Below are 23683 nucleotides of genomic sequence, written 5' to 3'. Positions count from 1 at the left end.
GCACCTCAGTTTGTGCTTAGTGTCTGTAGGAGGCGGACCGGGATCTCCCCAGATCCGCAGTTATTAATCCAATTTTTCCTTTCAGGGTTTAGTTTGAACTTTTTAATCCTTTCTTCTTTTATCTTTTAGGTTTTTTCCGTTGGGAAACAGGGTATACTTATCACCCTGATTTCCTATATCATGCGGCTGAGCGAGCAGTGTGGTGTCACCCACATCGCAACTCTCAGTACCGCAGGCAGGACTTTTCCCTATCACCTTCCGGTGATAAGGGTTGCGGACAGGTGGCTGGTCCTTGCCGAATCCCCCTCCTCACCCCTTTCTCGGAACAGGGCTGAGAGGAAGACGGCGATCGTAGGTGTTCCAAGCCGTCTTCTGCAGGATGCGGGTACAGAGGACTCCCTTCCCCCCAGCGGCCTGCCGTTTCCCCGTGGGCCCCTGTGGTCATCCTCTTCAGGGACGTCAGGTAAGTGCCTGTACATTCCCTCCGCCCCCGCATAGGCTTCAGTGCATGGGAGAAGTTGGACCTTGGGATTACATGTCCTCAGTTTTTGAATCTCCCGCCCTTTCTGCCTGCCGCGCGCTCACACCGCTGTTTGCGTCCCTTCCCCTTTTCTAGTCAGGGAGACTCTGGGGATCCCTTCACTCACCGCAGCAGCGTCGCAACCAGGGGACCGCTGTCATATTGCTTCCTGAGCGCGGTATGTCGGGGTAGGCATGGGGCTGCGGCGCCGTCACTTTTACTTTCACTTTCCCCTCAGCGAGGGGAATTTCTCTGCTCCCTCCTCCCTTCCTGAGCGCGCTCTTTTCAGCGCGCCTTTTCTAGCCCATCACAGGGCTTCTTTCTCTTTGAGATGCCAGCCTCCCCTTTCTGCCATGCCCTCTCCGTCGCCGTTAGCCAATCACGGCGCAGCCGCTAAGCTCCGCCCCCTTCTTCCAGCACAAGGATTTCCTGGGTTTTCACTACCTTCCTGCGCTGCTTGGGGGACACTTCGGCGTTTCTTCTGCTGCTCGCACAGAATCTCTGTAGGCTCGGCTCTGGGACAGGGATTAGCTCTCCTCGGCAGTTATTCCCTAATTTCTGCGGCCAGTCAGTGCAGTTCACTTATGCCCAACCCTTCAGGGGATCTCTGCTTCAGGCCCACCGCTACCTATTACGCCTGTGCGCGCTGTAAAAAGAAGTGGGCATCGGGTCAGTCGTCCCCATTCTGCCCCCCCCGCAGTCCTTCCATTATGTCAGCATCTCAGGAACGCACAGAGTCCCAGGCGGAGGGCGCTCTTCCCTCCTCTCTCCCCCCGGAGTGGGCCGTTACAATGTCACAGTCTGTTTCTGACTTGACAAAAGTATCACAGTCGCTGGTCCAGGTCTTAGAACGATTACCTCAGCTATCCTCAGCCACCTCTGCCCCGACCACCTCTCGGGGTGAGTCGTCCGCACCTGACCGCGACCTTCAGAGAGACAGACAGGGAAGGACTTCTAGGAAGCGGGCTCTGTCTACTTCGTCTTCGAGCTCGCAGGGCCCTTCCGCTCCCAGGCCTCCTTCTCCTTCCTCGGATGACAGCCTTCAGTCAGGCGATGATTCTCATTCGGAAGCTAGCTCAGAGGGGAACAGCGTTTCTAAAACGCGGGACATGGTCGAAAGTCTTATTGCAGCTATCTTCCAAACACTAAAACTTAAACAGGATGAGGCTCCAGCTCAGGAAAGCTCGGTTCTCCTTAGACGAGCCAGACCTCCGTCCCGAACCTTTCCCAATCACAACGATTTCGATACTACCTTATCCAAACCCTGGGAGCGCCCTGAGCAACGTTTCTCAGGCCGCAAGTATTTGGACGTTCTGTACCCCTTTGACGCAGAACTGCTCTCAAAGTGGTCCAAGGCTCCAGAGGTAGATCCTCCAGTATCCCGGATAGCCTCTAAAACGGTGCTCTCTCTGCCAGACGGGGCATCGCTCAAAGATCCTACTGACAGGCAGATTGAATCTCTGGCTAGGTCTATCTTTGAGGCATCTGGCGCCTCTCTCTGCCCTATTTTCGCATCCGCCTGGGTGGCGAAGGTCATTTCCGCTTGGGCAAAAATTCTTCGCAGAGGCATCTTCGCGTCAGCTCCTCGAGACGAATTGGCAGATCTTGCAGATCAGATTAACCAGGCGGGAAAATACCTTTTGGCCGCCTCCTTGGACGCGGCCGGCTGCGTAGCAAGGGCTAACAGCAACATAGTAGCTGTACGCCGAGTCCTTTGGCTAAAGTCATGGAATGCGGACACTACTTCAAAAAAGTCGCTTACCAATCTACCATTCTATGGCTCTAGGCTCTTTGGAGCAAAGCTGGATCACATAATTTCCGATGCCACTGGAGGTAAAAGTACTTCGCTTCCCCAGTCTCGACCAAAACGTCCCTTCAACAAAAGGGGGTTTCGACCATTCAGGCCCTTTCGTCCCTTCTCTACCACGGAGAGAGCCACTCAACAGGATCGGCCACCTGCCACCAGGGAGCGGGATCAGAGGAAACCTTCCTACAAACCCGCTCCTCGCTGGAGATCTAGAGGACAATATTCCAGATCTGCAGGAGCCAATTCCGGCAGATTTTCGTCTAAGTGACGGGTCACCCCCACCTGGAATTTCTTCCAGGGTGGGCGGCAGACTTTCCTTTTTCGCGGATGCTTGGCTGTCCGTTGTAGACGACGCTTGGGTCAGAGAACTCGTCGCATCCGGTTACAAAATCGAATTTGCTTCACTCCCGAACAGACGGTTTTTCCGGTCTCGGCCTCCGCGACAGCGGGCCCAGGTTCCGGGTTTTCTGCAGGCCATTTCCTCCCTTCTTTCCGCCGGAGTCATTGTTCCCGTTCCCTCAGTCGAACGGTTTTCCGGGTTCTACTCCAATCTCTTTGTAGTCCCGAAGAAAGACGGCTCTCTTCGTCCTATTCTGGACCTCAAATTGCTCAATCGCCACGTGAAGATTCTTCATTTCAGGATGGAGTCTCTTCGGTCGGTGATTGCTTCCATGGAGCCCGGGGAATTTCTCTGCTCGGTGGACATTCGGGATGCCTATCTGCACATTCCAATATGTGTGCAACATCAGAAGTATCTTCGATTTGCGTTTCAGGGAGACCACTTTCAGTTCACAGCTCTCCCTTTCGGCCTAGCTTCAGCGCCCCGGGTTTTCACGAAGGTGATGGCGACCGTCATGGCCATCCTTCGCTCCAGAGGGATCCTCATCATCCCTTATCTAGACGATCTTTTGATCAAGGGTTCGTCTCGCCAGGACTGTCTCCGGAGCCTTCAGATAACCCTGGACACTCTCAGCCGCCTAGGTTGGCTGGTCAACAAGGAGAAGTCCATTCTGATCCCCACCCAGCGTCTGACCTTTCTGGGTATGGAATTCGACACGGAGCTAGCCCGTGTTTTTCTTCCAAAGGAAAAATTTACAACTCTGTCTAAGGGCATCAGAACTCTCAAGAGGCCTGCTCCCATTCCCATTCGGTTCTGCATGAAGGTCCTGGGGAAGATGGTGGCCTCCATGGAAGCAGTGCCCTTTGCGCAGTTTCACCTTCGCCCCCTCCAGCTGTTTCTGCTTTCAGCCTGGGACAAGACCACGAGGTCCTTGGACCGTCCTATTCGGCTTCCTCTCAGAGTGAGGCAGTCTCTCACTTGGTGGCTACGGCCAGCGTCACTTCTCCAAGGGAGGTCCTTCCTTCCGCCTCAGTGGCGAATCATCACCACCGATGCGAGCCTTCTAGGATGGGGGGCCGTGTTCCATCAGAAAGCGGCCCAAGGCCGCTGGAAGCCACAGGAGTCTCTCCTTCCAATCAATCTTTTGGAGATCAGGGCAATTTTCCTGGCCCTTCTTCACTGGCAGCCCCTCCTCTCCGGCAAGCAGGTCCGTATTCAGTCGGACAACGCCACGGCCGTGGCGTACATAAACCATCAGGGGGGCACACGCAGCAAACAAGTAATGTCAGAAGTGGCCAAGATACTACGCTGGGCAGAACGTTACGTTCCGACAATCTCCGCCGTCCATATTCCAGGGGTGGAAAATTGGGCAGCCGACTTTCTGAGTCGCCAGGGCCTAGCGTCCGGCGAATGGTCCCTGCACCCCGCAGTTTTCTCTCAGATATGCGACTGTTGGGGCACCCCGGATGTCGATCTCATGGCATCTCGGATGAACCACAAGGTGCCGCAGTTCGTAGCCAGGTCCAGGGACCCTCTAGCCGTCGCATGCGACGCACTGGTGACTCCGTGGTCCCAGTTTCAACTTCCGTATCTGTTCCCGCTTCTGGCATTGATCCCTCGGGTGGTCAAAAAGATAAAATCGGAAGGCGTACCAGTGATTCTAGTCGCTCCAGATTGGCCAAGACGGCCTTGGTACGCGGAACTGGTCAACATGCTCGCGGACGTTCCCTGGAGGCTTCCGGACCGTCCAGACCTTCTCTCGCAAGGCCCCCTTTACCACGAGAATTCTCAGTCTCTGAATTTGACGGCATGGCCATTGAGACCGCAATTCTGAAGAAATCAGGTCTGTCCAGTCAGGTTATTCAAACCATGATTAGAGCCAGGAAACCAGCCTCTTCCCGCATTTACTATAGGTACTGGAAGGCTTTTTTCCATTGGTGCGATGATAAAAGAGTCTTCCCATTGTCTTTTTCTATCCCGTCTATCCTGGGGTTTCTTCAGGCTGGGTTAGACGCGGGTCTGTCCCTCAGTACGCTCAAGGGCCAGGTTTCCGCTCTCTCTATCCTCTTCCAAAGAGAGCTAGCTTCTCTACCACAGGTCAAGACCTTTCTACAAGGGGTTTCCCACGTGGCTCCTCCTCATCGTTCGCCAATAGACCCGTGGGATCTCAACCTCGTCCTTAGCGCGCTCCAGAAGGCGCCGTTCGAGCCTCTCCAGGACATTCCTTTGTCCCTTCTCTCTTGGAAGGTCACCTTTTTGATCGCCATTTCATCCATCAGAAGAGTTTCTGAATTGGCGGCCTTGTCATGTCGTTCCCCTTACCTCATTCTCCATCAGGACAAAGCCGTCCTCAGGCCCGTTCCTTCTTTTCTTCCAAAGGTAGTTTCCGCTTTCCATATCAATGAGGATATCGTCCTTCCTTCTTTTTGTCCGGCTCCATCTCATCCTCTTGAGAAGTCTCTCCACAAACTGGACGTAGTTAAAGCCCTGCGTGTCTATCTTGCCAGGACCTCTTCCTTTCGTCTGTCCGATTCCTTGCTGATCATTTCTGAAGGTCGCCAGAAGGGCCTTCCGGCTTCCAAATCCACGATCGCTCGCTGGATTCGTTCTACCATTCTGAAAGCGTATCGTCTTCAGGAAAAGCGGCCCCCTCCGGGATTAAGAGCTCATTCCACCCGGGCTGTGGCGGCTTCGTGGGCTGCTCGTCACCAGGCCTCGGCCATGCAAATTTGCAAGGCTGCAACCTGGTCATCTTTGCACACCTTCACGAGGTTCTACAGGGTTTATACCCAGGCTTCGTCTGATGCTGTGGTTGGTAGGAAGGTTCTGCAGGCGGCGGTGGCTCACCGGCCGACCTGAGCCTTTCGGTTACTTTCGTTCCTTTTTGCTGTTCCCACCCTTGGGACTGCTTTGGGACGTCCCATGGTATTCTGTGTCCCCCAATAAGGCGATAAAGAAAGATGGATTTTTGGTTCTTACCGTAAAATCTCTTTCTTGGAGCCTTCATTGGGGGACACAGCACCCTCCCTGTTTAAGTTGTACCGTGTTGGGTCTTAGAGTCCCTTGTTGGGTTGGTACATATGGTTCGAGTTTTTCTCGTTGCTTCTCCTACTGCTTTTTCACCAACTGAGGTGCTTGGTGCCTGTCGGTGGGTGTATACTGCCGGGGAGGAGCTAATTTTCTTGTTTTTGCATAGTGTCAGCCTCCTAGCAGCAGCAGCATACACCTATGGTATTCTGTGTCCCCCAATGAAGGCTCCAAGAAAGAGATTTTACTGTAAGAACCAAAAATCCATCTTTCTGTGTACACTGCATAGGCAGAAAGCTGCCAAACAGTGGTGGGGCGGGGTTACACAGAGCTCATGAATATGGAGGACTACCTGGCGGCAGGTTTACTGGTCCTCTTTGATAATCTCCAGCTGATAAAACTGTGATTTTATTAAAAAAAATTATAGCAAGCAGCACAGTAATCAGAAGTGTGGCGTCAGTAAGCCAAATCGCTGACTCCTCAATCTCCCCGACTCAGACTCCCTCATACATGCTTCACTGCTGAGTATGTACATAAAGTGCAGCAGCGGTCACTACTGAGCATGTGCATAAAGTGTAACAGCAGTCACTACTGAGCATGTGCATAAAGTGTAACAGCAGTCACTACTGAGCATGTGCATAAAGTGTAACAGCAGTCACTACTGAGCATGTGCATAAAGTGTAACAGCAGTCACTACTGAGCATGTGCATAAAGTGTAACAGCAGTCACTACTGAGCATGTGCATAAAGTGTAACAGCAGTCACTACTGAGCATGTGCATAAAGTGCAGCAGCAGTCACTACTGAGCATGTGCATAAAGTGCAGCAGCAGTCACTACTGAGCATGTGCATAAAGTGCAGCAGCAGTCACTACTGAGCATGTGCATAAAGTGTAACAGCAGTCACTACTGAGCATGTGCATAAAGTGTAACAGCAGTCACTACTGAGCATGTGCATAAAGTGCAGCAGCAGTCACTACTGAGCATGTGCATAAAGTGCAGCAGTCACTACTGAGCATGTGCATAAAGTGTAACAGCAGTCACTACTGAGCATGTGCATAAAGTGCAGCAGCAGTCACTACTGAGCATGTGCATAAAGTGTAACAGCAGTCACTACTGAGCATGTGCATAAAGTGTAACAGCAGTCACTACTGAGCATATGCATAAAGTGTAACAGCAGTCACTACTGAGCATGTGCATAAAGTGCAGCAGCAGTCACTACTGAGCATGTGCATAAAGTGCAGCAGCAGTCACTACTGAGCATGTGCATAAAGTGCAGCAGCAGTCACTACTGAGCATGTGCATAAAGTCCAGCACAGATTTATCTCCACTAAAAGCCGAGATCCTTAGATCAGGAACAGAACAGATATTTAGAAGATATTTTATAATGTTCCCAAATTCTTATGAAAAGATGTACAGCACATCCTGCACTGAACTACTGTACCCAATTTATTATATATTGTCAGTCAGGCCGTTTTATACCGACTCCTCAGCCCTGACAGTAAGTGACACATTGCTGGAATCGGGGTCTCTATCCCAACCTTATGCTGCTCTCCGATTACATAGAAAAAGACCTGGTGACTAATTTCCTTTAAGGAGATTTTGCCTTTTTCTAATAAAGTTACTAGGGGACAGTGGCAATAATGTGTGTAAAGCGCTGTGGAATTAATGGCGCTATATAAATGAGTAAAATAAATAATTGTCAGTGTTCTTAACTGGTTGATGGCTATCATGTCAGTGGGCCGGCAAATCATTAGCAACTGCGGCATTGTGTGAGCCATTGTGACAGGCTAGCCCTTTGAATGACATCATAAATTCCATCCAACTATAGCCTATCCTTTAAAAGGGTTTTTTTTTTTTTTTTTTTCATTAAATTTCGAAATATATATATATATATTCCTTAGTCTTACCAAGGTTAAAAATAGTAAATTGAGCTGTGATCAGCCCCCTCTGCTTCTCCTCTGCTGCTCCTGGTCTTTGTTGGCAGGCTGTGGTGATGACGTCCTGACCACAGCACAAGTGACCGCTGCAGCCAATCACTGCACTTAGAGGTAACAAAGTACGTCTTCCGTGTTTCCTCTGTCTTACACAGATCCCCATACGTTTTAATGGCCGAGTCTCACGGACAGGACACGTGGATTAGTGAAACTCTATGGGTCAGTGTCCTGTTTGTGAGAAAATCAGACAGCACATGGACGTGTGTGTGAATGTTGGCTTAAATATATTCCGTTTTTTAGCTTTCTGTGTAAAATGAAATTATTTTATTTTTTTTTCCTTCTTACAAAACCTAGTGAAGCTATCACTTTTTTTTATAGAACTTTTTTTTTTACTTTGACAAAAAGTTGACCCCAGTTTGCTGATAAATCTTGTCTTTGCCACAATTCGGACAATTTAATTATTCTCCAAGGTAAGGAACGCCGTCTTGCAATTATTGCAAAAAAAAAAATCTGACCATGTAGAATGGTTTTGAATTGGTGCACAGTTAGTTTTTCCCTGAAGTTTCTCCGCACGCTGCCCTGGTGCAGTGATCCAGCAGTAACTTATGGGCCAGTGCACACCAGTGATCCATGTGGAGCAGACTAATCCATAGGAATAGCAGACAGCGCCTGCTCCCATCTGCTGTGCAGAGGCGCACACGGGGCTGCAATTTGCGGATGTATTTGGGTGAATCTTGCGGTGTCTGGTTTCTGTCCGTATTCTGTACACAGTGTGACCACCCTTGTGCGGGGTGACGCGGCTTCTTTCGCACTGACTGAAGCGCTCATTTTCATGGGGTAATTAGAACAATGCTTTAATTATCAGTATAGCTTCTCAGAGGAGCCGTGGGCTGAATCGGTATTATCCTAAACCCTTTATTGCGGGTGGACCCTAAGCCCATTTCAAGGCTATTTACTGCTGTGTCTCACATGCACCAATTTCACACTTCTTTCCGAGGCGAGTAGCCCCAACAAGCAGCGTTTCTGGAGCCAGCTCTCGCCTGGTGTCAGGCTGCGGAGGACCATGTCCTTTCCTTTTACTCCAATTATGTCTCCTTGCTCTCCTGACGTGTGACTCTTGTAGCAGCGGGGCACAGAGTGGGCTTCATACTGGGCTGTTTTATTACCATGAGATGCTTACTAATTACCGGCCGCTCATGGGGAGCCCACTGGTGTAACGCAAAGTCAAAATGGAAGTTCCCGTACGCACAGCACCATTCATCCCGCGCTCCCACATTCTGCTTCCAAGCGCTGAACATGTCAAAGGAAAAGAGCTACACCAGATTCTTGTAGTGCCGCGATTCTCTCCAGAGGGAAAGCAAGACATGACCAGGGACAATCCACAATGTCCGCTCCATTTCTATAACTCTCGGTGCCAGCTTTGTAGCTGAACTTTGTCAGACCTCATAAATGTGTAATGGCTTTGCTCCAGCTTACTACTCCCTGGGCATTTCATTGCCAAATAAACTTCCTCTTCAGGCTTCCTATAAACAGCTTTCTTTCTGAGTAGTAGTCCAAGCCTGGCATGTCAAAGTGAGGGGACTTATAAGCCGTGCATGGCCTTCTGGGAAATTAAAAATGCAAATTGTCTCTTCAGAGATGACGCAAACTAGAACCCTAGCACCACCTACTGGAATTAGTGATCAGGACTATAACACTAGCGCCACCTACTGAAATTAGTGATCAGGACTATAACTAGCGCCACCTACTGGAATTAGTGATCAGGACTATAACACTAGAGCCACCTACTGAAATTAGTGATCAGGACTATAACTAGCGCCACCTACTGGAATTAGTGATCAGGACTATAACACTAACGCAAACTACTGGCATTAGTGATCAGGACTCTAACTCTAGCGCCACCTACTGGAATTAGTGATCCGGACTGTAACACTAGCGCCACCTACTGGAATTAGTGATCAGGACTATAACACTAACGCAAACTACTGGCATTAGTGATCAGGACTCTAACTCTAGAGCCACCTACTGGAATTAGTGATCAGGACTGTAACACTAGCGCCACCTACTGGAATTAGTGATCAGGACTATAACACTAACGCAAACTACTGGCATTAGTGATCAGGACTCTAACTCTAGCGCCACCTACTGGAATTAGTGATCCGGACTGTAACACTAGCGCCACCTACTGGAATTAGTGATCAGGACTATAACACTAACGCAAACTACTGGCATTAGTGATCAGGACTCTAACTCTAGCGCCACCTACTGGAATTAGTGATCCGGACTGTAACACTAGCGCCACCTACTGGAATTAGTGATCAGGACTATAACACTAACGCAAACTACTGGCATTAGTGATCAGGACTCTAACTCTAGCGCCACCTACTGGAATTAGTGATCAGGACTGTAACACTAGCGCCACCTACTGGAATTAGTGATCAGGACTATAACACTAACGCAAACTACTGGCATTAGTGATCAGGACTCTAACTCTAGCGCCACCTACTGGAATTAGTGATCAGGACTGTAACACTAGCGCCACCTACTGGAATTAGTGATCAGGACTATAACACTAACGCAAACTACTGGCATTAGTGATCAGGACTCTAACTCTAGCGCCACCTACTGGAATTAGTGATCAGGACTGTAACACTAGCGCCACCTACTGGAATTAGTGATCAGGACTATAACACTAACGCAAACTACTGGCATTAGTGATCAGGACTGTAACTCTTGCGCCACCTACTGGAATTAGTGATCAGGACTGTAACACTAGCGCCACCTACTGGAATTAGTGATCAGGACTGTAACACTAACGCAAACTACTGGCATTAGTGATCAGGACTGTAACTCTAGCGCCACCTACTGGAATTAGTGATCAGGACTGTAACACTAGCGCCACCTACTGGAATTAGTGATCAGGACTATAACACTAACGCAAACTACTGGCATTAGTGATCAGGACTGTAACTCTTGCGCCACCTACTGGAATTAGTGATCAGGACTGTAACACTAGCGCCACCTACTGGAATTAGTGATCAGGACTGTAACACTAGCGCCACCTACTGGAATTAGTGATCAGGACTGTAACACTAGCGCCACCTACTGGAATTACTGATCAGGACTCTAACTCTAGCGCCACCTACTGGAATTAGTGATCAGGACTGTAACACTAGCGCCACCTACTGGAATTAGTGATCAGGACTATAACACTAGCGCCACCTACTGGAATTAGTGATCAGGACTCTAACTCTAGCGCCACCTACTGGAATTAGTGATCAGGACTATAACACTAGCGCCACCTATTGGAAGCAGTAATCTTTTAGGAGAAAAAAATATATTTAACTGTCCAGACCGGCATTGCCTTTATGCTCGAAGTGCTGTTCTGGTGACAAACAATACCACGTGACCACTGCAGCCAATCAACCGCTGCTCAGCGGCTACAGCCTTTAGAGTTACTTCTGAGAGAATGGTGTATGGCAAGACACTAGGGGGGAGCTAAGAGCATAGAGGTAGTGCCCATACAATTGCATCTGTTTGTGGGAAAGCTTAGAGAAGACCAAGAGGGCGGTTCAGATTTCCAGTTTCAGATTGGCTTATCTGTCAGGTTATAAATTGATCCGTTACTTTCCTGTGTACCGCTGCGGATCAGAGATATCGATATGACAGCAATAGTCAATGACTATCTCTGTGGTAGCTGTAAGAGCGGCTTTATTACTTGAGTAAGGACTTATCTGCTGGTGATTACTTTCTACTATGATAAATTGCTCTTTTAATGAGGCTCTAATTCACGAATGTGTAGAAATAGATCCATAGGGCAGCATGGTGGCTCAGTGGTTAGCACTGCAGCCTTACAGCACTGGGGTCAAATCCCACCGAGGACAACATCTGCAAGGAGTTTGTATGTTCTCCCCGTGTTTGCGTGGGTTTCCACCAGGTTCTCTGGTTTCCTCCCACACTCTGAAGACATGCTGATAGGGATTATAGATTGTGAGCCCCAATGGGGACAGTGATGATAATATCTGTAAACTGTTGTGGAAGTAATGGCGCTATATACCGTAAGTGAGTAAAATAGATTTATATTGTACATGGGTGTATACTAGTGTTTTTGTGTATTATGCAGCGCTTATCAGACATTGTTTTTATTTTTCAGATCCAGCTTTCTTTCCTGGTCGCTGTGCAGAAATACTGGCTGATGGCAAAACCATAGGAAAACTGGGCGTTCTGCACCCTGATGTCATCACAAAATTTGATTTGACTTTGCCTTGCTCAGCCTTGGAAATCAATGTGGAGCCATTTTTGTGATCTGAAATTAGCTGTTGAAATTACACTTAATCTGATCTCGGAGGATAAACAGAAATGGGTTAAATCATGTATTGTGTTCAGCGCTGATGATTTGTGTTCCATCATGGTGAGCTTACCTGACGAGCACAATCAGGCTTATATCTAGCTTTCTCCAGTTTGTTCTTTATTACTTACTGTGGACTTTGTCTGACAAGCGCCATCATACATGGGTTGAATTTTAACAGAGTACTATAAAATCTCCTCTCTGCCCTAGAAAAAGTCATAAGTCTTTCTATAACTGTATTTACAGTGGCTCATCGGGAACAATTATTGGCTTGTCTAAACAGGCTGCCATTCACCTGACGAGCGAGTAACACTTTTCAGAATCCTGGCTCTCGGCAGCACATCATCCAGTGTAATCCTGGTTTCACACTAGCGTATGGAGGAGCTGCAGAGGGTTGCAGACTTCCTCCGTGAAGCGCCGCCCATGGCCGCACCTCCTTCGGTCAGCTCCGCCTCCATTGGCATGCGGCCTGCTTACCCTATCTTTAGCATTGGGTACGCAGGCCATGCCGATGTATGCGGATGCCTCCGCATGCGTCGTTTTGACGGTCCGTCCGGCGACCGCACCAAAATGCAACATGTTGCGTTCGGCGCAGCTCACCGCACCGTGAAAATGGCATATGCGGAGGGATCCGCATACATTGGCACGGCCTGGGTACCTAAAGATAGAGTACGCATGCCGACAGAGGAGGTGTGGCCGTGGGCGGAGCTTCACTGAGGAAGTCCGCATCCCTTCCATAAGCAAGCACAATGGAAGACTGTGCGCACAGAGCAATTGTATCAGCGATCGTTCTGTGCACACAAGGCCTGCCTAAACAATCTAGTAAATGACCAGCGATCGGGTTGCATATAGCCAGCTGTGGGTTGGCCAGTGTGAATGCGCCCTAAGGCTAGGAATATTATCAAGTTGTATTTGGCAATTCCAGAATTCACTTCCTCTCAAAAAATGAACTGCACCATTTTTTCTTAGCTCCGTATCTTTCTACTGCCGTGGAAAATCCTACCATCTTTAATAAGATCAGCCAGCAATCTACTACCTGTGGCCTACAAATCTCATGTGTATGGCTGTGTTCACACTGTAGGATAGACATAGCCTTTGAAGGAGCTTGTGGGTTTTCTGTCCAAGGATTTTTCTTTCAGTTTTTCTCTTAAAGGGAATTTGGCACCTGAGAAAAGCATGATTAAACCACTTGCAGGAAGCTGTCGCGTTTGGTAGTCCCAGTCTAACTATATGTTTCATGGCTCAGTGTAACTGTTCAGGCCATCATACGCAATAGAACAACACTGGCCAAATCCACCGATATCTGTGGGATTGGTCGACAGTCTAATGTGTATGGGGGCCGCCATGTGCACACCTGACCAATGTCAGGGGGAAGAAAGATTATACAAGTCCCATTTTGGCAGGCCGATCTTTTTATTCTCTGAGCGGTGAGTCGCTTTCACAGGAATATGACAGCGGCCCGCTCATACAGAACACAGGAACACACGGCCGAGCGTTCCTGCGTCCGGGAAGCAGAGGAGAGCAGTCAGCTGAGCAATCAGATCTATTGTGTATGGGGGCTTCCAGTACAAAAAGAAATTCTAAAACCTCTAAGCTCCGATCACCAGTAGTCATCTGGGCGGCGCTGATTTATCATGGTGTCATCAATGTTAGGGCCTGCAAATAAAGGAGACCCTGACTAGTCTCCACAGCAGCACTGCCCAGCTGACTACTGGGGGCGCCACATGCAGGTTTATAAGTTCCATGTCTTAGTAGTAACACTGAAGCTGTAAATAGGAGTACGGTGAAACCATTTCACAAGCGCTGTGTCTGCATGTAGGCCAATACCGGCAGCTCTAGTGACAGGTTCCCTTTACCATGTAGGATCTTTACAAGCTCACACTCCTTATCTGGTGGTGTTTTGCTGGGCTATGGGATTATATTTTTACGGCTGGACGACCACCACCTAGAGCAGTTTTGTATTTATTCCTGTAAATGAGCCTAGGTGCTTCCCAATAAAGCACATTTGTTACATCTGGTGCGGGTTATTTTGCATCCTGTAATGGACTTGTCACTTGAATCGTGAAGGGACATCAGGTGACACAATGTCACTATGATGGGGGTCTATAAACATAATATAGGGTTTGATCCAATGTAAAATACAAGTAAAGGTTAAGTGTGTAATTGCCCTGTGTGACTGTATTAAAGGTAAGGCTATACAATGCTGATGATCGTGGCAAGTAATAGTAAGGTTATATGCACACGACAGAATTGTGCAGAAATGACGGAAACATTTTATAACTTGGAGTGGGACAGTTTCTTCAAACCCAGAAAATCTGTAATGTCCAAATATACTTTTTAATATCTGAATTTTCTTTGAAGCTTAACAGCGTTTTTTACTTTTCCAAAAATCACATAGAGCTACAGGCCGCAGTGACATGGCTGGCCAATACAAACAAAATCGGCCATTTGTCACAACAAAACATAGGTTGGCAGCTTCAAGGGAATCTGTCAGTAGGATCGCCCCCCACATTGTCTATATGGGCTTGTAGGTCATAGGCAGCTGAATAAAATGATACCTTGATATCTGCGATCAGATGTCTTTATTCCTGAAAAATCCACTTTTTTTTTTCCCTAGAAATGAGCTGTAGTGCTGAGCGAACGTTCTCAGATAAGGTGTTATCCCAGCATGTTCTCTTGGGCACGCTTGAATCATATGTTCTAGTCACTGCGGCTGCATGTTTTACAGCTGTTGAAAAACTGGGAATCGTGCAGGCACGGGGACTCGAACATATTATTTGAGCATGCTGAAGACACTTGGATAATACCTGAGTATGCTCAGATAACACCTTATCCCAGCACGTTTGCTCATCGCTAATGAGCTGCTCAGATCTATGGGCCGGACACTGAACTTCCTCCCTTATAGACTACTAAGAGAGGTGGATCCTAATAACAGATTCCCTATAAATCACTTCCCCGGTCTTGGTATTCACATTGTGGGTTGAGTTCATTTTCGGCTTCAGGTAACTTTGTAGAGTGACTCTTCTAGTGCGTGGTTACTGTCAGAACCAAGCTCCTTAGAAAGCGACGGCTCAAGCTTTGGCCCGAGAGGCAAACATCTAGACATGGCTGCAGCAAGTCCAGCTTCCTCTTCCATCGGTGCATATTACAATGCTCGTCCCCCCCACTTAGTCTTTGTGCAATATCTTTTATTGGGGCAGGTACAATGTGGACATACAACTCACCGTAGGGGTCATGTGTACGGTCGCCCTGATAGTGATCAAACTATCAGTCTCTGATGCATTCAGATCTGAGGACATAATCAGACAGACAATATACTGCCGCTTCATAAGCCGCATGTTACATCACCATCAGAAAACTAAACGGCGTCAGGCAGACAATACAGAATCAGTGCAGTATAAATACTGTAAAACTTCACTTTGTACATATAAATTATCCAACGTGCTCACTCCTTTATTTTTGTATCCTTCAGGAAGGAAAACATTTGTGATTTTTTTTCTTCCTGCAAGAATCCAATCTTAAAAGGCTTATGTCCAACTCATGGGCTAGACTGGTATAACAGCTTCTAGGCCCTGGCCTCCAGAGGCTAGCTTTCGGAAATAGCAGCTACACTCCTATAGAAAAGGGAAGAAAATAGCTAGACGAAAAGAGCGATGACGCCAACCACATATTTTGCATCGCTGTGCCGTTTCGCTTACTCCCATTCATTTCTATGGGAGTTACATAAACTGTATGGGCAGCTGAACGTGACTGTTTTTGTAACCTCGCTTCTGGTGGACAGGACATAGAAGCAGATTCCCATCTCAGTCATAGGAATAACCCTTTGAATGTTTATTTTACTTAGGAAAGTGATCTGAAAGTGGGATACAAATGCATGAAAAAGATTGTCTGGGGAATAAAAGCATGTCTATTTCATATAGTCTTTCATGGCCAATATATTGGAGTCCAATCTTAATGTTTGTGAAGAACAGAACTGCTGGCATGTGTAAGTATCCATTATAAATAGTGGTGGAGCCTCCTGCCTTGGTCCAGATGTCAGCCGATGATTGGAAATAATGAAACCTTAATGTGCGATTTCCATGTTCAGCACGGAGATCCAAAACTTCTGTGTGTGTGTCTGGGACAGGACTGGACACTTCTGACCGATTTCTTTGACATTAGCCTCCCAGTTCTGCTCTTCTGAGGCCACTCATAAGCCCAATAGATAATAAAGCCAAGGAACCATTGAAGTGGCAACCACACCAATCGATAAATAAGTCACAAACTTATAGGGAACCTCAATCTCCAGCCTTTGCCTAACTAGTTTGTCCTGTGTTGAGACTTTGTACCATGAACCTAGAGCTTTGAGAGAAAGCGTTTTCGCAATGTACCGTACGATCACCAAAAGTGTAACGCCAAGAACAAACCTTAATACTTGCTGTATCAGCATTGGATATGTTATTGGAGGGATGCCAAGCGGGAATACTCCAGAGGGCACATAAGTCAGTCCTATGAGATTGATGATCCAAACACCTACACAGGTCCCTGCTCCCACGCTGAGTATAACGGTGGTGTCTGCCCGAGTGGTGCTGTAGTGGTCTAACCTTGGATAGTTGTAGCTCAGAATAAAAGTAGCAATGACAGCAACTACAGGACATATTGGGTTGGTCATAATCAGTTGGTCCATAAAATCCCATACTGGAAAAGTCATTGCTATGAATAACAAGGCGATCAGAACTCCACAAATCACATCCTGCAAGCAAAAAAGTGAAAGATAAGATTCCCGAGTGACCACATGGATAGGTTCAATCGTAAGTGCAGTGGAGGGATTTATTGTAAAGAACAGGTTTTGTCTTGATATTGGAACATGAGAAGTTTATCCTGTTTTATTGTCTAAACAAGTATCACATACTCAAATTAAAATACATATACTGTATGTTCCCATATATCGACTATAGGACCACAGTGGTGGACAGTACGTCAAATGAAGAATAAAATATAATGCATATGGCTCCATTGCAGATCTAATAATAATCTTTATATAGCACCAACATATTCTGCAGCGCTTTACAGTTCAACAGCTCACATACAAGTCATAAGTAACAACGTTAAATATAACACAATAATTAAAGCAAAATAAGAGCTAACAACCTACAATAAGAAGGGGGTGACACAAAGTACAGGGGCTTATTTACAATGATGGTCCAGCCATCTTGAGGGTAGATAAGGCTGCATGAGCTAGTCACCAGCCAGTACGTGTGGTGCTTTTGGGTGCGGTGGAGTTTAATTGAGAGCTATGTTCAGAGAATGAATGGATGACCAAGTAACGATTAGCCAGATAGATAACCCTGGCAGCTGCATTAAGGATGGACTGAAGAGGGGAATATCGGGTTGGGGGGGGGGCAATAAATAGAGAATTACAGTAGTCAAGGCGGGAGTGGATAAGGGCAACAGTGAGGGTTTTTGCTGTTTCCATGGTTAGAAAGGGGTGGATTCTAGAGATGTTCTTTAGGTGTAAGTGGCAAGAGCAGGCAAGAGATTGTATATAGGAGATGAAGGAAAGGTTGGTGTCAAACATAACGCCCAGACAGCACGCCTGCTGCCTAGTCATTATGGTGCCAGACATGGAGAGGGAGATGTCAGATTTAGGCTGGTTTCACATTTGCGTTTTTTAGCGCTGGAAAAAAACGCACACCTGCGCATGCGTTTTTTCCCCTATATTTAACATGGGTGCGCATACCTGCGCACTGGTCAGCGCATGTATGCGATTTTCATGCGCTGCGTTTTTTTGGGGTGTGCGTTGTGATTTTCCAGACGCATCATGTTGCATTTTTTGGCCCTGCAAAAAAGCGCATGCGCACATATGCGCACGTTTTGCGCTAAAAATGGCCATTATAGCCTATGGATGCGCATATGTGCGCACTGGCATGCTCATGTATGCGTTTTTTTTTTTAAACCATGGAATTTAGGGGTTTGGGTTAGAGTTAGGGTTAGTTAAGGGGGTTTAGGGTTAGGGTTATAGTCAGGGTCAGGGTTAGGGTTGGGGTTTGGGTCAGGGTTAGGGTTAAGTATGGTTTTGTTAAGGATTAGGGTCATGGTTAGGGTCAGGATTAGGGTTAAGTATGGTTTTGTTAAGGGTTAGGGTCAGGGTCAGGGTTAGGGTCAGGATTAGGGTTAAGTATGGTTTTGTTAAGGATTAGGGTCAGGGTCAGGATTAGGGTTAAGTATGGTTTTGTTAAGGGTTAGGGTCAGGGTTAGGGTCAGGGTTAGGGTCAGGGTTAGGGTTAAGTATGGTTTTGTTAAGGATTAGGGTCAGGATTAGGGTTAAGTATGGTTTTGTTAAGGGTTAGGGTCAGGGTTAGGGTCAGGATTAGGGTTAAGTATGGTTTGGTTAAGGGTTAGGGTCAGGGTTAGGGTCAGGGTTAGGGTCAGGGTTAAGTATGGTTTGGTTAAGGGTTAGGGTCAGGGTTAGGGTCAGGGTTAAGTATGGTTTTGTTAAGGGTTAGGGTCAGGGTCAGGGTTAGGGTTAGGGTTAGTTAGGGTTTAGGGTTTGGGTTAGGGTTAAGTATGATTTGGTTAAGGGTTAGGGTCAGGGTTAGGGTCAGGGTTAGGGTTAGTAAAGTCATGGTTTGGGTAGTGTGAGGGGCCACCTAAAAATGTTGGAAAAAAACGCAAACGCGGTAAAAACGCGCTAAAAACGCATACAAACGCATAAAAACGCTGCGTTTTTTTCATGCATGCTCATAAAAATGCTTGAAAAAAACGCAGCAGTTGTATGCTTATGTATAAGTTTTTTCAATGCGTTTTTTTGCGGGAAAAACGCGCTGCAAAAAAAAGCAAGTGTGAAACTAGCCTTAGGGAGGTAAGTAGACAGTGGGAGCAGAAGTTCAGTTTAGATATATAATATGGTACCCATAGGCACCAAACGGCAGCACATGGACTCCTATAGTCTATAACATAACCTTTCAGCAAATAATACATTCCCTTATGCGTATATCTAAAGTGTGAATATGAAGATGTCCTTCATAAGCCTGGAAAGTTAGGCGGCGACCAAATATATGTTTTTTTAGAAATGCAACTAAATTGATCTTCCCATTTATTGACATTTGTTGGCACCGCCCCATTCAGGGCACCGTTCTTGGATCATAGATGATAACTTGCTGATCGCTGGCCTACTGTCCTGCGGATAGGTTACTTGCCAGTTTGGAAGAAGTCTTAAGATGAGGCAGAATAAACTTTTTGCAATTTGATAGGAGGAGGTTCACGCACTGGTCACTATTTGGACAGTTTGGAAAAATATGTAAAATGATACTGAGCTTACTGCTTTAAATGTACAGACACATAACCCTTTTCCAGAAAAATATCGGATTACTCTGTCGCCTCATTGGGGGATACAGAACCGTGGGTGTTATGCTGCTGTCCACTAGGAGGCGACACTATGCATAATCTGAAAAAGATTAATTATGGCTCCTCCTCTGCAGTATACACCCCTGGACGGCGTCAGCCTTCTCCAGTTTTTGCTTAGTGTCACAAGGAGGCACACCTAAAGAATTTTTTCTTTCACTCCGTTTTTTTTCCCCTTCTCCCTCATCCTCTCGGTGGCCATTTCTGATGCAGGCATCAGCAGAGCACCACGCCAGCCAGTCTCCGGGGGCACAGGACTGTGGATCTTCGGCGCTGGACCTAGGGGCACACTGGTGGGGCAAAATCACAGCTCAGGTTTTTTTGCTCGGCTGTCAATCCGGATTTCCTGGAAGGCTCTCCCATAAGTTTCCCCTGCATATCCACCCCTGTAGGGCTCTCCCATAGCCTGCCCTTCCGCGCTCTGCGCACTATGCCGGGCTCAAGGTACAAGAGAACCAGGCAGGACTGCTTTTATGCATTCTGCACAGCCTGCAAAACCACTCTCCCCAGTGGCAGCACGTATCCCCACTGTCGGGACTGTATCCAGAATACTAGGTCAGAACCCCAAGAGGCTCCTACCAATGCTTCAGCGGATGCTACCACCCCGGAATGGGCTACCCAGATGTCACAGTCTATGACGCAGTCCAGCTCTGAAATGTAAAGTGCTGCGGAATATGTCGGCGCTATAAAAATAAAATTTATTATTATTATAGATAACGTCCACATTACTCCAGGCTCTGCAGGGTCATGTCTTGGCTATGAGCGTTACCCAGCAAAGGGACAGCTCCACTCAGGGACAGGCCGTTTCTGGCTCTCCCAGACGTAAGCAGACCCACACGTCGCGTTCCTCTTTGTCATCCCATAGCACTCGGTCATCCCCCTCTAGGGAGAGACACCGTAGTTCCAGGTCACCTAGACCGTCCCCTACCAGAGACAGACAACGTACATCTCCACAGCGACCCCCGACTACAGGAGACCTCCGCCCCATCTCACCCACCAGGGAACGCCTCACCGATACGCAGGATTCGGAAGGCATCTGTGACTTCGACTCAGACAACAAAACGGAGAGGTCTCTGGTCCCTTGTCCCCCTAGCAATACAGCGCTAGTTGAGGACATAATCTCTTCCATCCATCGGGTGCTGGACATTTCCGATCCAACCCCGGAAGCCCCAGAACATAAGATTTGCTTCGAAGGTGTTCTGAAACCATGTAAGGTCTTCTCTAACCACCCAGAATTTCAGGCGATCCTTACCAAGCAGTTTTCGCAGCCCGAGAAGAAAATTCACCAATCGCAAATATTTGGAGGCTAGGTACCCCTTCCCACAAAAGGACACCAAACAGTGGACAGACCCACCCGAAGTGAACCCCCCAGTCTCTAGGCTAGCAGCACAGACCCTCCTCTCACTGCCAGATAGCTCAACCCTCAGGGACGCAGCAGACCGGCAGGTAGAACGCATGGCTCGTTCAGTTTTCGAAGCGGCAGGGGCCTCCCTGGCCCCCGCGTTCGCTTCAGTTTGGGTGGCCAAGGCCATTCTGGCTTGGGCCAGAAAATTGCAAGCTGGCCTCCAAGCGTCAAATCCTGAGCTGTCGGACCAAGCGGTTCAAATAGTGGTAGCAGATTACATGCTTCATGCAGCCCTGGATTCCGCAAGAGGTGTAGCGGGGATAGCAGCAAACGCCATAACAATTCGGCATATCCTCTGACTGCATGAATGGAAAGCGGATGCGGCCTCGAAGAAGTCCCTCACGCATCTCCCATACCTCAGTGGACGGCTTTTCGGTGAAAAGTTGGACACAATGATATCCAACGCCACTGGGGGTAAGAGTACCTCTCTCCCTCAACTAAAACCTAAGCGCACGTTTAAACGGCGTAATCAAACACGATTCCGATCCTTTCAGAATTCTTCGGGCTGGTCCGTCTCGCGCCCAGCACAAAATCGTAACTGCTCTCCACGCAGGGACAACCCACGGGCAGTGCAGAGGCCAGACAGGACCTGGCAGTCAAAAGCAGGCCAGGCTAAGCCCAAAGGAGGAAAACCTCAGAATTTCGCCTCATCATGACTCACGAACTCCGGAAGACACCCCACCAGTAGGCGGACGACTTATACTCTTTCAGCAAGTCTGGCTGCCTATTACAGAAGATAGGTGGGTCAGGGAAATAGTGTCTTCCGGATACAAGATAGAGTTCACTTCCAGTCCTCCGAACCGGTTCTTCCTCTCTGTTCCACCAAAACCGCCAGATAAGGCTCGTGCCTTCCACCAAGCGTTCTCCTCTCTCCTTCAAGCAGGATTCGTAGGACCGGTTCCCGCAACCGAACGCTTCCGAGGGTTCTACTCCAATCTATTCGTAGTCCCCAAGAAAGGAGGCAGCGTCCGGCCCATACTAGACCTAAAGCAACTCAACAAATATGTACGGGTTCGTCATTTTCGCATGGAGTCCCTTCGGTCCATCATTGCGTCCATGGAGCAGGGAGAATATCTCACCTCAATAGACATACAAGACGCATATCTGCATATACTAATTGCTCCCGCCCATCAAAGATTTCTCAGGTTCGCGATCAACCAGGACCACTACCAGTTCGTGGCTCTCCCGTTTGGACTCGCCACGGCTCCCAGAACGTTTACCAAGATCATGGCAGCCACCATGGACGTTCTACACTCCAGAGGCATTGTAGTCGTTCCATACCTGGACGACCTTCTCATCAAGGCCTCCACCTTCAATGACTGCGAGGTCAGCGTCTCAATCACAATCGACACTCTGAGTCACCTGGGCTGGTTAGTGAACCTACATAAGTCAGCCACTATCCCGAGTCAGTCCCTGACCTTCCTGGGGATGCTATTCGGCACCTCCAGGGGGCTGGTGCTCCTTCCCAGAGACAAGGCACTGGCTCTCCTTCTGGGAGTTCGCATACTCCTCCGCAATCCCCCTCGATCTCTCCGGTATGCCATGAGAGTCCTCGGCAGGATGGCAGCAGCAATGGAGGTGCTACCATTTGCCCAGTTTCACCTCAGGCCTCTTCAACTAGCCATCCTCAGGTCCTGGGACAGGAATCCTTTCTCCCTCGACAGGGAGTTCCGGCTAACATCGTCAACCAGGATGTCCCTACACTGGTGGCTCAAGCCAACTTCGCTTGCAAGGGGAAAATCCTCTCTCTCAGGTCAATAGAAGGTCCTGACCACCGGTGCAAGCCTGACAGGTTGGGGTGCAGTGCACCTACATCACAGGGCACAAGGCAAGTGGTCACCAGTGGAAGCAACCTTGCCCATCAACATCCTGGAAATTCGGGCCATCCTGGCATTGAGAGCCTTTCATCACTTGCTGGCAGCCTCTCATATCAGGATACAGTCGGACAATGCCACGGCGGTGGCATATGTGAATCACCAAGGCGGGACCCGCAGTACCCAGGCGATGAGAGAAGTGGATCATATCCTCCACTGGGCGGAAGACACGAGGTCGGTACTCTCTGCGGTCCACATTCCGGGTGTGGACAACTGGGAAGCAGACTTCCTCAGCAGACAAGGAATGGACTCGGGGGAGTGGTCTCTCCATCCCAAAATTTTTCACCAGATCTGCCATCGCTGGGGACCCCGGACGTGGACCTAATGGCATCCCACCTCAATGCCAAGGTCTCCAATTTCATGGCCAGGACACGCGACCCGCGGTCGCTCGGAGCGGATGCCCTGGTTCAGGACTGGACCCAGTTCCAGCTCCTGTACATTTTTCCACCCCTCCCCTGATCTCCAGAGTCGTGAGGAAGATCAAACAAGAGGGAGTTCCAATCAACCTGATCACGCCGGACTGGCCCAGACGTACATGGTACGCCGACATCGTACAACCTACAGCAGACGCCCCCTGGCGTCTCCCCGACAGTCACAACCTTCTGTCACAAGGTCCGTTCTACCATCAGAACTCAGGGGCTCTCAATTTGACGGCGTGGCCCTTGAGACCTGGGTTCTAACACAGGCAGGGCTCTCACCGGACGTCATTACGACCATGATCAGGGTAAGGAAGCCAGCCTTCGCCAAGATCTATTATCGTACCTGGAGAGCTTTCTTTACCTGGTGCGAATCTCGCAGACAGGTCCCACTCCCTTATTCCCTCCCAAAGGTACTTGGCTTTCTTCAATCGGGCCTGGACGCCAGGCTATCCCTAGGCTCGCTGAAGAGCCAGGTGTCAGCGCTTTCAGTGCTTTTCCAAAGGCGTATTGCTAACAAGCCGCAAGTAAAGACTTTTCTTCAGGGAGTTTCCCGATTAGCTCCCCCCTACAGACGTCCACTGGAAACGTGGGACCTCAACCTGGTCCTGACAGCATTGCAGGCACCA

General features: G+C 48.5%; 2 protein-coding genes across 4 annotated transcripts in view; one reads left to right on the top strand and one right to left on the bottom strand.

Annotated features, from left to right (window-relative positions):
• FARSB (phenylalanyl-tRNA synthetase subunit beta) overlaps positions 1 to 13989 on the top strand; it is a 121643-nt gene extending 107654 nt beyond the window's left edge. Inside the window, exon 17 of the mRNA XM_073581125.1 lies at positions 11782 to 13989. Within this exon, the coding sequence (XP_073437226.1) occupies positions 11782 to 11933 (152 nt within the window). The 3' untranslated portion in view covers positions 11934 to 13989. The remainder of the gene's footprint in view (positions 1 to 11781) is intronic.
• A 305-nt stretch (positions 13990 to 14294) lies between these two features.
• The window catches only part of SGPP2 (sphingosine-1-phosphate phosphatase 2), an 87779-nt gene continuing 78390 nt past the window's right edge, over positions 14295 to 23683 (bottom strand). For all 3 annotated transcript variants that reach the window (XM_073581127.1, XM_073581128.1, XM_073581126.1), the window contains one exon: positions 14295 to 16708. In XM_073581127.1, coding sequence (XP_073437228.1) covers positions 16166 to 16708 — 543 coding nt within the window. In that variant the 3' untranslated portion in view covers positions 14295 to 16165. The remainder of the gene's footprint in view (positions 16709 to 23683) is intronic.

The sequence above is a fragment of the Dendrobates tinctorius genome, unplaced genomic scaffold (assembly GCF_039654945.1).
Source record: "Dendrobates tinctorius isolate UK_male_01 unplaced genomic scaffold, ASM3965494v1 ptg000069l, whole genome shotgun sequence".
NCBI lineage: Eukaryota > Metazoa > Chordata > Amphibia > Anura > Dendrobatidae > Dendrobates > Dendrobates tinctorius.
This window is presented reverse-complemented; position numbering and strand designations above follow the sequence as displayed.